A 14,624-nucleotide genomic window follows, 5' to 3' on the forward strand; every position below is an offset into this window, starting at 1 on the left:
GAAGATGATGACGTTGCAGTCCAAGCATCGGTAAGAGGCAGAGAATGGAGCCAGGTGATGGGACAATAGAGCTGGGGTTTGAGCCAAGTAGCCCAAGAGTGCTTGCACAGGAATCCCATCATCAATGACCAAAGTAAGAAGATGTCAGTCAGGCAAAACCTGAGGAGAAGATGGCAGTACATAGGGTGATGAGTGAGAGTACAGAACTGTCGGCGCTGTAGATGGGCTAACTTGGGCCATGTCAAGAGCTCCCTGGATTTGGCAGTGAAGTTCTGCTTTGACAGCTGCTGGTTATTACCATTTCATATTCTTAAATATCTGATTTTTTGCACATTAAAGGTGGTACTTAATGTACCAAAATGGCAATAGCCTTATCTTGCTTTTGCACAGAGTAACAGTATTAATAATATTTTGCTGTATTCTTGTTATTCAGTGAAAAAGCACAATGATCACATAAGAAGTGACTAGATTTCAAGTTTATGTAGTTAGATCAACTAAGAGATTATATTGATTCTATGAAAAATTTTATTGATTAACTCAAAGTATAGTAAGTGGGACTTTTCTGATACTTTCATATAGCAGAGCATTCCAATTTTATGTGACAATAGAAAAAAAAAATTAGAAATTTTTAATAGAATCAATATTCTAACATTATACACAGATCAGCCATAACATTATGACCACTGACAGGAAAAGGGAATATTTTGTTACAATGGCACCTGAAAATTGGTGGGATATATTGGGCAGCAAGTGAACATGTTGTGCATGAAGAGGACGTGGTGAAAGCAGAAAACAATGATGGGCATTGCAATTTGTTGTGTATGTGAAGCCCATGGTGACCTATGTCCACAGCCAAAAGCTCTTACAATGGTCACATGAACATCAGAACTGGACTACGAAGCAATGGAAGAAGGCGACCTGGTCTGATGAATCATGTTTTCTTTTACATCATGTGGATGGCCGGGTGCGTGTTCGTCACTTAAGAAGGCAAGTCAGTATGATGCTTTGAGCAATGTTCTGCTAGGAAACCTTGGGTCCTGCCATTCATGTGGATGTTACTTTGGTGTCCATGCCTCAATGGGTCAGGGCCATTTTAGCAAAAGGGGGCCATACTCAATATTAGGTGGGTGGTCAAAATGTTATGGCTGATCAGTGTATACTAAACATCAAAAAAGCCATATTTTGTTATGGAATCAATATTCCAATATAATATCACTAATGATGTGATCAAGAGGAGGTTGCCTTTTTTTTATGCATTTCATGGAGCAGTGTCCGCTTCATTAGGAAGAATGACTTTAACCACTTCAGCCCCGGAAGATTTTACCCCCTTCCTGACCAGAGCATTTTTTTGCGATTCGGCACTGCATCGCTTTAGCTGACAATTGCGCGGTCGTGCAACGTTGTACCCAAACAAAATTGATGTCCTTTTTTTCCCCACAAATAGAGCTTGCTTTTGGTGGTATTTGATCACCTCTGCGGTTTTTATTTTTTGCACTATAAACAAAAAAAAATTTTGAAAAAAAAAAAAGCAATATTTTTTACTTTTTGCTATAATAAATATCCCCGAGAAATATATAAAAAAAACTAATTTTTCCCTCAGTTTAGGCCGATATGTATTCTACTACATATTTTTGGTAAAAAAAAAAAAAAAATCGCAATAAGCGTGTATTGATTGGTTTGCGCAAAAGTTATAGCGACTACAAAATAGTGGATAGTTTTATGGCATTTTTATTATATATTTTTTTATTAGTAATGGCATCAATCTGCGATTTTTATAGTGACTGCGACATTATGGCGGACACATCGGACACTTTTGACACTATTTTTGGACCATTGTCATTTATACAGCGATCAGTGCTATAAAAATGCACTGATTACTGTGTAAATGACACTGGCAGGGAAGGGGGTAAACACTAGGGAGCGATCAAGGGGTTAAGTGTGTCCTAGGGAGTGATTCTAACTGTGGGGGGGATGGGCTTCCACTCACATGACAGCAATCACTGCTCCTGATGACAGGGAGCAGTGATCTCTGTCATGTCACAAGGCAGAATGGGGAAATGCCTTGTTTACACGGCATATCCCCGTTCTACCTCTCCACACTGCAATCGCGGGCCGCTGGCGAACATCGAGTTCCCGGTACCCGCGTACACGCTCCTGCAGTGTGTGAAGGGCGCACGCCCGACAGGCGGCAAATTTAAAGGAACGTACAGGTATGCCCATTTGCCTGCCTGTGCCATTCTGCCGACGTACACTTTTTTTTTTTTTAACAATCAGGTTCTTTTTATTGAGCAGATAAATTGCAGAACAAAGACATAAAAAAAAAGAAAAGTAATCAAGATACAATGGCTAGATAACCAACAGACATGACATTGTAGGTGACAGATGAATTCAATTGACATCGAACAACCGAGTACAACCTAGATTACATTGGACTCATGTAAAGGTACAGCATGATAAGACCTATCCAGGTCTACTATTGTAACTAGGTATTATCAGTGATGAATCGGGTGCAGAGAGGGGGGGGGGAGCAGGGCCCAGGCCCCCCGCAGCGGTCACTTCCTCCTAGGTCGATGTCCACAGCCGCCACACTTTATCAAATTTCCAAAGGCATCCTCTGCTAATGTATGTCAATTTGTAAAGTGGCAGTGTTGCTTCGACCATGGCCAGCCAGGAGGACAACGTAGGTGGATCAGGGGAAAGCCATTTACAAATAATCACATTTTTTGCATAGAACAGTAAGTATGAAATGAGCAGTTTGTTGTGGTGAGATCGTTGATCGTCATCCTGAATCCCCAGCAGGGCCAGCTCCGGCGACAGAGGGATTGACATTTCTAATTTGACATTAAGAAGTTTGAACACCTCCCTCCAAAAGATCTGTATCTTGGGGCAGTCCCAAAGCATGTGAAGGAGGTTACCCATATGTACTAGGCACAGTGAGCAATGGGGATTTCTGTCTGGGTAAATTTTGTGAAGCCTAACGGGCGTATGATATACTCTATGGATCAATTTTATTTGTATTAACTTATCCCTAGAAGAGATAATCAGCTTGGGGCACTGTTCCAGAGAATCCTCCCAGTCCTTCCTATCCAGGGAAGGTATACGTGTCCTCCAGAGTATGGGTGAGTCGGTCCTAAGTAAAGCCCCATATAGCACAGAGAGCGGCTTCCTAAGATCCTCCTGTGGAACATATAATTTCCCCTCAAGGGCGGGACTTTAAAGGCATGGACTAAGAAATACTAAATGTCATAAAAACTAGAATGACTTTATTACAAATTTTGTCAAGAAAAAATACACAAAATACATATAAATATAAATGAGAAAAAAGAAAAAATTCTGTACAATAAAGTTCCAGAGTAAAGTATACTTTCTTGTTGCTGAAAATATGCTTTTTTATTTTTTATTTTAGACGGCCACATTTAGAAATCAAGGCATATCAGAATATCCCTGAGGAAGGAGTTATTTTCTCCGTAGGAAAACACTGTATGCATTCTTACTGTCAGATGTTCACACCTCGTATGTACATCTACAATGTGATTTCTTTGTAATGCTATGCACTCTGGAACTTTATTGTACAGATTTTTTTCTTTTTTCTCATTTATATTTACCGTATATGTATTTTGTGTATTTTTTCTTGACAAAATTTGTAATAAAGTCATTCTAGTTTTTATGACAATTAGTATTTCCTAGCCCATGCCTTTAAAGTCCCACCCTTGAGGGGAAACTATATGTTTGATTTAAGTCTGGGATGTTGGCTGGCATATACAGCAGATATTCATATAACCTCCACCCCGTTTTGATAAGATCCTCCTGTGATAGAACCGTTTCAACAGGGTCTAAGTGAAGTAGGGGCCTAATGGGAAACTGAGCCCTAGCAGCATGTCGGAGTTGGAGGTATCTGAAGAACATCCATCCCAGCAGTTGAAAGGCCCGGCAAAACTGTGCATATGTCAATAATATTCAGCCTGGCATTATGTCACGTAGAGTTTTAATACCAAACCTGGCCCATCAAAGTCACATTTAGAAAAGCAAAGGATCTCATAGTGACCACATTATAATCTATTAAGCTATTGATGTCACACTAAAATAAGCCTACTTTGATCTGTGGCATAAAATGTAATAATGTTAATTTTTTTTTAAGGTTTTATTGTGATAGAATTATATGCTGTGCAATATGACGGCTTCAGATAATATTGTATACGCATATATTTTCTCTCCTTATGATACATAGGTTTTTGTTTGCTATGGGTTACTGTGCATAGTCTTTTTACTCAATAAAATGTTTTTATCTGACAATTCAAGATATACGCACTACAGTGTTTTCTGCACCTAAAGAAATGGCAAACGTGAGGGACCCTTCACTGCTTCCACAATGAGGTCTAAAACATCCAAGCTGACTACACTTATTACATCAAAATAATTGTAAACTGTTACTGTGACATGTCTGATCTACCAATACCACATAATAAACTAATATAAATACACTTCCGTTAAGCGGGTATTATCCTAACTAGGGCTATGCAGTAGGTTCTGCTTTTCTTTGTTTTTAATCTCACCATATAAATAATGCAGGAAACAGAGTTTTACTTTTCACACAGTTTTAGATGATTAACTACAAAAGATTAACTGAGCACTCAGACAAGCCAGAGGTCAATAACAGAGATCAGCAAGACAAAGAACATTAAATCACATGGTAAAACAAGACAAATACTGGGGTCAAGAAGGGAAGAGTCTGAAATCTGGACCATTTACAAAAGTCTATCTGTGTTGCAAACAAAATTACAAGAGACTAATGCCGCGTACACACGGTCGGACTTTTCAGCTACAAAAGTCCGACAGCCCGTCCGACAGACTTTCGATAGACTTTCGATAGACTTTCGATAGACTTTCGACGGACTTTTGGCAGACTTTCAACAGACTTTCTAACAACCGGACTTGCCTACACACGATCACACCAAAGTCCGACTTATTCGTACATGATGATGTACACCGGACTAAAATAAGGAAGTTGATAGCCAGTAGCCAATAGCTGCCCTAGAGTGGGTTTTAGTCTGTCGGACTAGCATACAGACAAGCGGATTTCTGGTTCCGGCGGAGTTACGATGTAAAGATTTGAAGCATGTTCCAAATCTAAAGTCCGTCAGATTTGCGACGGGAAAAGTCCGCTGAAGGTCCGGTGAAGCCCACACACGATCGGATTGTCCGCCGGATTTGGTCCGTCAGCGTCCGTCGGACAAGTCCGGTCGAAAAATGTCCGGTCGAAAAATGTCCGACCGTGTGTACGCGGCATAAGGGTCTGCTTATACTGTAATTGGTTTGGAATAAATGCTATTTTTTACACTGATATTTTATATATACATATTGTGACAGTCTCGGTTAAATGCCAGATAAGGTGGTAAAAGGATGATATTTGTCAACCCAGAGTATAGATTAGGGCATTTATGGGCTCCAGGAATCAAAGAACAAACTTGACACTTCAACGCTCAGATATCCTCATATAGCCACTGTGCAACTTGGGCTGGATGGTTAAGGCGGTGCGGCCCTCCTCAGATCGAGGAATCCGGAATTGCACAAACAACAAAAACAAAAAGGGCACAAACACCTAGTCAATTTATTAAGGAATTAAAAATGACAAATACTCACAAACCAACATTTAGTAGTAGCGTGTCAGATTGACAGAGTACATAAGCCCGCTTTCCAACCTCATAGAATTGTGCAGATGAGAGGAACAAATTACGCGCTTTGGGGGGACTGGCCCCTTCATCAGAGCAACGACTAGTACATTCTTCACAATGACCTCCTAAAATTTAGAACCATTTAGAACCATTCAAGAACCATGCCCACCACTCACAAAGGGGGCGGGGAGGAGGACAAGGTTGAGGGAGGCACCACCCACCATGGTCACCAATAACAAAAACACAAAACTTATGTATATTTAGACATATTTATACATTTAGAAATATATATATACACATATAAATAAACATATGTGGTTTTAGATGGAATGGTTTTAGGAACTAATTAGCAAGTTTCCAGTTTTTTTGCACATATTTTATTTTTATTATTACTCCTAGTTACATTTTCAACATATGTATTTGTGGAAAATATTTATGATTTTTATCAATAGCCCATTTACTAAGAGGTTTCATTTACATCTTGGTAACTTTCAGCCCACACTAAGGCCTATGTCGTCCTCCAGAGGTCTAGTATATTCCATTGGTAGTGACATCCTATCTTGTAGTAATCAGGCTCCTCCTCTTCCCTTACAGTTTGCTCCACTCCGTCATATCTTTGGGAGTGGCTACTAGGATGACACACCTCCGATACCGGAAACAGCATTCCAGAGCCCAGAAGTGGCCAATTTACAGCCGGAGGCTCAGTTGCCTGCCGTATAGCCATCCCAATGGGCCAGTTAAAAAGGATGGAGAGCAGGAGCCACAGATTACATTGGGTGACTCGTAGGGCTAAGAGGTATACTGTATTGGCGATGTTTATCTCAGATCCCCTGAGGTATAATTTATAGTTAAATGGAGCTCATGGCAGCGGAAATAAGCCACAAGGCAATCGATGAAGAACTACAGTATCTCACAAAAGTGAGTACACCCCTCACATTTTTGTAAATATTTTATTATATCTTTTCATGTGACAACACTGAAGAAATGACACTTTGCTACAATGTAAAGTAGTGAGTGCACAGCTTGTATAAACAGTGTAAATTTGCTGTCCCCTCAAAATAACAACACACAGCCATTAATGTCTAAACCGCTGGCATCAAAAGTGAGTACACTCCTAAGTGAAAATGTCCAAACTGGGCCCAATTAGCCATTTTCCCTCCCCGGTGTCATGTGAATCATTGCTCTTACTCTCTCATCCTGGTCACTGGAAGTTCAACATGGTACCTCTTGGCAAAGAACTCTTCGAGGATCTCAAAAAAAGAATTGTTGCTCTACATAAAGATGGCCTGGGCCAGTGATGGCGAATCTTGGCACCCCAGATATTTTGGAACTACATTTCCCATGATGCTCATGCACTCTGCAGTGTAGTTGAGCATCATGGGAAACGTAGGTCCAAAACATCTGGGGTGCCAAGGTTCGCCATCATGGGCCTAGGCTATAAGAAGATTGCAAAGACCCTGAAGCTGAGCTGCAGCACAGTGGCCAAGACCATACATCGGTTTACCAGGACAAATTCCACTCAGAACAGGCCTTGCCATGGTCGACCAAAGAAGTTGAGTGCACGTGCTTAGCATCATATCCAGAGGTTGTCTTTGGGAAATAGACACATGAGTGCTGCCAGCTTTGCTGCAGAGGTTAAAGGGGTGGGGGCCAGCCTGTCAGTACTCAGACTATACGCCGCACACTGCATCAAATTGGTCTGCATGGCTGTCGTCCCAGAAGGAAGCCGCTTCTAAAGATGATGCAAAAGAAAACCTGCTAACAGTTTGCTGAAGACAAGCTGACTAAGGACATGGATTACTGGAACCATGTCCTGTGGTCTGATGAGACCAAGATAAACTTATTTGGTTCAGATGGTGTCATGCGTGTGTGGCGGCAACCAGTTGAGGAGTACAAAGACAAATGTGTCTTGCCTACAGTCAAGCATGGTGGTGGGAGTGTCATGGTCTGGCGCTGCATGAGTACTGCCGCCACTGGGAAGCTACATTGAGGGAACCATGATTGCCAACATGTACTGTGACATACTGAGGCAGAGCACGATCCCCTCCCTTAGGAGACTTTGCCGCAGGGCAGTATTCCAACATGATAACGACCCCAAACACACCTCCAACACGACCACTGCCTTGCTAAAGAAGCTGAGGGTAAAGGCGATGAACTGGCCAAGCATGTCTCCAGACTTAAACCCTATTGAGCATTTGTTTGGCATCCTCAAAACGGAGGGTGGAGGAGCGCAAGGTCTCTAAAATCCACCAGCTCCATGATGTCGTCATGGAGGTGTGGAAGAGGACTCCAGTGGCACCTCTGGTGAACTCCATGCCCAACCGGGTTAAGGCAGTGCTGGAAAATAATGGTGGCCACACAAAATATTGACACTTTGGGCCCAATTTGGACATTTTCACTTAGGGGTGTACTCATTTTTGTAGTCAACGGTTTAGACATTAATGGCTGTATGTTGAGTTATTTTGAGGGGACAGCAAATTTACACTGTTATACAACCTGTACACTCACTACTTTACTGTACATAGCAAAGTGTCATTTCTTCAGTGTTGTCACATGAAAATATATAATAAAATATTTACAAAAATGTGATGGGTGTACTCACTTTGTAAGTTACTGTAAGTTGTTTCTGTGATTCACACAATTCTATGAAGTTGGAAGGTAAACTTCTGGACTCTGTCAATCTGACTTGCTACTAATTCATGTCGGTTTTTGTTGTATGGACTCAAGGGAAGCCTGGTGAGGAAAAAATAGGTCAGTCTCATTTAAGAACCTGATGGCAAAATTCCTATGTTGGGCATGGATTTTGGGCTGCTAAGAGTGGGTGGATTCGCAGCCTGGCTGCCCAGGTTCACAAGTCTACCATTTGTCAGGGTACCTGGCTTATTAATAAAGGGCTCAGAAGCCCTTTGATATCAACCAGCAACAGGTATGCAGACGTAACAAAAAAGTGGTACTAAAGGCAAAATGTTTTTTTCTTACCTTAATGCAGAGAATGCATTAAGGTAACAAACCTTTTAATAGCAGCTCCTGCCAGCCCCCTTTAAACACTTAAAGAATCTATTCTCGATCCAGCATTCTCCCGTCTGCAGCAGCTCTTCTCCCTTCTCCCCTAGGCTTGGCTGTCAGTTAAATCCTGTGAGCGAGGGAATGGGGACAGGGCCGGATTAACATAGGGGCTATTAGAGCCGCAGCTCCAGGCCCCTTACATTAAGATAGGCCCATTTGCCATAACAAATAACAAAAAAAAACGATAGACTTCAAGGATCGTGGCTCGGTGACCAGGGGTCACAGAGACCCCAAATTTGGGGGTTAGGTAGTTGAAGATCTACCCCACCACTGATCAAAGTGGGGCTCCTATCATCTACGGTTCCGGAGAGGATGAGCTCACAGTGCCTCTCACTTCTTGTCAGAGGCACTAAGCTCAATGGATAGCTTGGAGCCTGCAGAGTTTGACAGGCAGCACCTCCTGTCAAACTTGCCTATTGATTTCAATGGGGCCACTCTGCAACTGCAAGCCAAACTCGCTCGCACAGTAGCAACATAGTCCAACAATGTAAAACTTCCATTCAGCAATGTAAACAAAAAAAACCAGTAGCACCTCATGAACACCTGTCAGCTGCTGCTATATCACTCATTGAAAAGCAATTCACCACACATCACTTTTCAGAGGGCAATAAGCATTACCGCAAATGTGAAAGAAACTTGAAACACATCATTCATTTCACACTCACCACCAACCAGGTCACTCCCCAGCCACTTCCCATGTTAGCCACCTCCCTTCAACTTATATCACAGGTGACCATTTCCCAACCTGCAGATGACAGACCCTATTCCAAAAGATATCACTCCCAGTTACTCCCCCCACCCACTGATTGATATCCCTCCATGAACACCTCACACCTCCCTGCTGACAGACCTCTCTCCCCAGCCTGTCTCCACACACCCTCTCACCTGCTGACCTGTGGATGGGGGAATCACTCCCGCAGTGTTATTGTGTTCTGCCAGTGGGGAGCCTTTCCAAACCACAGAATATAATGATCAGTGTTGCTAACTATAGCTGTCAGCACTGATTGTTTTGCGAAAAACCTGACAGGCTGGTGGTACTCAAGTCTATTAATAGATTGAGTTGTGTACAACCAGCTAGCCCATACATAGATTGAGTATGGCTTGTCTCTGCTTAATTGGCTAAATTTCAATTCATGTATGGCCCTCTTAACCACTACTCAGTCCCTAAACATCCTTCCACAAACCCTTACATTTTTCCTTCCCAGATTCCTTCATCCTCCTCACCTGTACATAGTGCCCGCTGTCATACCCTCCACACTCCTCTCCTGTACATACTGCTCACTGTCAATCCCTTCACACTGCTCTCCTGTACATACTGCCCTCTGTCATACCCTCCACACTTCTCTCCTATACATAGTGCCCGCTGTCATACCCACCACACTCCTCTCCTGTACATAGAGGCCGCTGTCATACCCTCCACACTTCTCTCCTATATATAGTGCGTCCTGTCATATTCCCCCCCCCAAAAAAAAATCCTCTCCTGTACATACTGTCCACTGTCATACACTTCTCTCCTGTACATAGTGCCCACTGTCATACCCTTCACACTTCTCTCCTATACATAGTGCCCACTGTCATACCCTCCACACTTCTCTCCTATACATAGTGTGTCCTGTCATACTCCCCCCCCCCCCCCCAAAAAAAAAAATCCTCTCCTGTACATACTGTCCACTGTCATACACTTCTCTCCTGTACATAGTGCCCACTGTCATACCCTTCACACTTCTCTCCTATACATAGTGCCCACTGTCATACCCTCCACATTCCTCTCCTGTACATACTACCCACTGTCATACCCTCCACACTCCTCTCCTGTACATACTGCCCACTGTCATACCCTCCACACTCCTCTCCTGTACATACTGCCCACTGTCATACCCTCCACACTCCTCTCCTGTACGAACTGCCCACTGTCATATCCTCCACACTCTTCTCCTGTGCATACTGCCCACTGTCCTACCCTCCACACTCCTCTCCTGTACATACTGCCCACTGTCATACCCTCCACAGTCCTCTCCTCTACATACTGCTCACTGTCATATCCTCCACACTCCTCTCCTGTACATATTGCCCACTGTCATATCCTCCACACTCCTCTCCTGTACATACTGCTCACTGTCTTACCCTCCACACTCGTCTCCTATACATACTGCTCAGTATCATACCGTCCACACTCCTCTCCTGTACATACTGTCATAAACTCCTCTCCCGTACATAGTGCCAACTGTCATTCCCTCCACACTCCTCTCCATACCACCCACTGTCATACCCCCCCACACTCCTCTCCTGTACATACTGCCCACTACCATACCCTCCACACTCCTCTCCTATACATACTGCCCACTGTCATACCCTCCACACTCCTCTTCTGTACATCCTGATGAGATGTGGTCCCTGTAATTCATTCATTCACAGAACTCTGTGAACGAATGACACTGTTGTGGGGGTGGAGTCCCACAAGGCTGTGCTGTTTTAAATTTGTGACAGCAGGTGCAGGGAGAGACTCCCTCACCCATTGTCACATGAAGGAGAGGATCAGAAGTAGGTGGAGAGGTTGCTGAACATGTTACACCCTAAATATGGGTGTAGCATGTAACATGTTCAGAAAGGCAAGAATACCCTTTCATTTAAAAGCTCATGAAAAGCTCTACAAATTGGCATACATTTGTCAAATGTATGGTTAGCATAATGGCGCCCATACTGGGACTGAGGAAATCTACACTTGCCATTTAAATATACAAATGTAAAGACTGTTGGCGGATTGATGGACTTTCTCCATTCAATAGTTTTCATAATCAAAAACTGTTCCAAAATGTATAAAATAGCAGCAGGGTGCTGAAACGCTATCTCTATTTCAGCACTCTACATCACAGGAGCGTGTTAAGAGGTAAGTAACCAGTGACCACCAATAAAGGGGGGTAATGTCACTGCCACTATACTGTTTACTGTGCCGGACACAGCATAAGATCCTGTCCACCTTCACCAACATGTGACAAAAGGCTGGGCAAACTAATACTGCGCTGTCACTGAAACGTGATGATGGCACTCTAAGCCCCAGCCTGCACAAACATTTTCCAGCTCATGGGACAACAACTGAGTGGTGGAGGCTGTGTGCAGAAGACAGCCAACAACGACTTTGAAATGGTAAGTGACGTCACCCACAAAGTTACTATGGGGCTTCCGTTGTCTGCTGTCTCTTCTGTAACTGCCTACACAGAGGAGCCACCGTTGACAGCTCAGCGTGGGACCTAACCAGAGGGAAGCGACTTCAGAAAAAGTATGTATAGCGATTTTTGCTTTACAGGGCTAGATAGGTTAGTCTTATGCCGCGTACACACGATCGCACATTCTGACAACAAAATCCATGTTTTTTTTCCAACGGATGTTGGCTCAAACTTGTCTTGCATACACACGGTCACACAAATGTTGTCGGAAATTCCGAACGTCAAGAACGCGGTGACGTACAACACGTACGACGAGCCGAGAAAAAATTAAGTTCAATAGCCAGTGCGGCTTGATTCCGAGCATGCGTGGAATTTTGTGCGTCGGAATTGTGTACACACGATTGGAATTTCCAACAACGGATTTTGTTGTCAGAAAATTTGAGATCCAGATGTCAAATTTTGTCGGAAATTCCGACGGAAAATGTCTGGAGCCTACACACAGTCGGAATTTCCGACGACAAGCTCCCATCGAACATTTGTTGTCGGAAAATCCTATTGTGTGTACAGGGCATAAGATAGTGGATGCAAGTAGACTTAGAGATTTTAATTGTAGGCTGAACTTCTACTCTGAAGTCTGGTTTGGGGAGTTCAGTAGAGTAGAGTCAATGAGCAAGACGGTTCAATGGCACTCATAGAATTTGGTTAATGTTCCTTGTTTAATGGTAAAAGAAGAGCACACTACTGATGCAGCCCCCCTTTTCTGGTGTCAGGGAATGTCTGAACAATTTATTTAGTCAGCTAAATCGATCGTCTAATCGATCGATGAACCACAGTGCCTCCAATGCAAAAATAATTTATAAAAATCATTTAACTGACTTATTTATTCACAAATTCTTTTGCCTATGCAGAAAATTCTTTGAATAACACCACAAGATCTGTGTAAGAATAGACTGCACACCATCAAAAATAAATTAATATTTATTTCCAATAGGTCACTTACAAACCCACTAACTGTTTGATTAATAGGTACAGACACTATCTTTTGCAGGTATATACCGATGAGATTGAATACAATAATACATGTCCCATTTTGTAGACATCCTAACCAATTGGATATAATTTGGCAGATAATAATCTGTGTTTGACTAACTTGACCTGTGAATCCAGTCGAATTACCCAGTGAATTTGTCTAAATTTATGCCAATACAGCAAATTAAAATGACCAAATTTTGGGGTGTTAGGATATCTAATGGGGTAGCAATTCAGCTAGCATACAATAATTTCACACAGAAAAATCAAAAAAAGATATGGAGACTATAGTTACTTTTCCACTAATAGGTGAAGGCTTTAAAATGGCTATTGGCCAGACTCTCCCATTATGGCTGCCAAACACTGGGAGGGCTCTTGATGATGAAATGTAATTGTGATGATGATGATCTAGTATGATTCGCTGTGGGTCCTGATCTGTCTTGAAGCCCCCTCTTGTCCACCCCCCTTGCTGTTTTATCTAGTTGCAAATAATACACTCATAAAACATGCCTAGGGGGGTGGCCAAGAAGGTGTAACCTTATTCTTATCATTGGATTAGTTTACAAACCTATGTGTTTATTCAAGCATTGCCTCCAAAACTAGAAATATTTATCTTAAGTTTATCTGGGAAATTAATTTTCTAGTAATTAACCCTTATATAATATATTAATCTTTTCCTGCACAGCTACAACTATGTTAGTTTATCTAAAATATATAGAATGCCTTAGAGAGTTTGATGATTTCTAATTTATGATTATTACTCTTTTGTTGTAGCAGCATTAAAATGGAAATTCCTAGCTACAGAAATGGAATGATTTCATAATCAGTTTCTAATACTATACAGTCAGGTTCATCAATATTGGGACATCGACATGATGGGTATGGTATGACTACATTATAACGCACACATTTCTAAATTATTGATTACAAATGAACAAATCGTACTAATATTAAGAATCCTTTTTTCAGCACTGGGCTATTTTGTCAGGATAAAACGTTTTTGTACTTGATCAACATAGATACATTGCAACATTGTGCTACCATCTAAAGCAGGGCTTAGCAGTCGGTTATATAAAAAAAAAAATTCAACTTCACACTCTCAATCACAAAATGCTGTAAACTACTTAAAAAATAGTAGGAAATCAATATTAAGCTTTTAAAAATTATAAGGTTGGTGGTAAAGTAAATGGTAACTTACCTTATCCCAGAAGACGTGTGCTGCGAGGCAAGTACGGTAGGGTGGACATTATATGCCAGCAGAGCGCTTCTGAAAAAGGTACAGTTGGAAATTAAGTGTGAGATGATAGCAGTCATTGTAATAAAGTTCTCTCAGATCAGCCCCAGTTCCTGCACCTTCACACCTCAGATCAGTCCCAACTCCTACGCCTTCACACCACAGATCACCCCAATTCCTGACCTTTCACACCTCAGATCAGCCCCAATTCCTGCACCTTTACACCTCAGAACCGTCCCAACTCCTGCATCTTCACACCACAGATCACCCCAATTCCTGCACCATCACATCCCAGATTAACACAATTTCCTGCACCTTCACACATCAGATCACCTCATGTCCTGAGCCTTCACACATCCAATCACCTCAATTCATGTACCTTCACACCTCATATCACCCCAATTCCTGCACCATCACACCTCAAAAGACTGTGCTGGATGGATCTTTGCTGCGGCTGCA

The 14,624-nt window shown here is 42.3% G+C and overlaps 1 protein-coding gene across 6 annotated transcripts in view; it reads right to left on the minus strand.

The window, feature by feature from the left end:
• IQSEC1 (IQ motif and Sec7 domain ArfGEF 1) overlaps positions 1 to 14,624 on the minus strand; it is a 1,490,190-nt gene that overhangs the window by 813,293 nt on the left and 662,273 nt on the right. For all 6 annotated transcript variants that reach the window (XM_073592398.1, XM_073592399.1, XM_073592395.1 and 3 more), the window contains exon 3: positions 14,130 to 14,198. In XM_073592398.1, coding sequence (XP_073448499.1) covers positions 14,130 to 14,198 — 69 coding nt within the window. The remainder of the gene's footprint in view (positions 1 to 14,129; positions 14,199 to 14,624) is intronic.

The sequence above is a fragment of the Aquarana catesbeiana genome, linkage group LG07 (genome assembly GCF_042186555.1).
Source record: "Aquarana catesbeiana isolate 2022-GZ linkage group LG07, ASM4218655v1, whole genome shotgun sequence".
Classification (NCBI taxonomy): domain Eukaryota; kingdom Metazoa; phylum Chordata; class Amphibia; order Anura; family Ranidae; genus Aquarana; species Aquarana catesbeiana.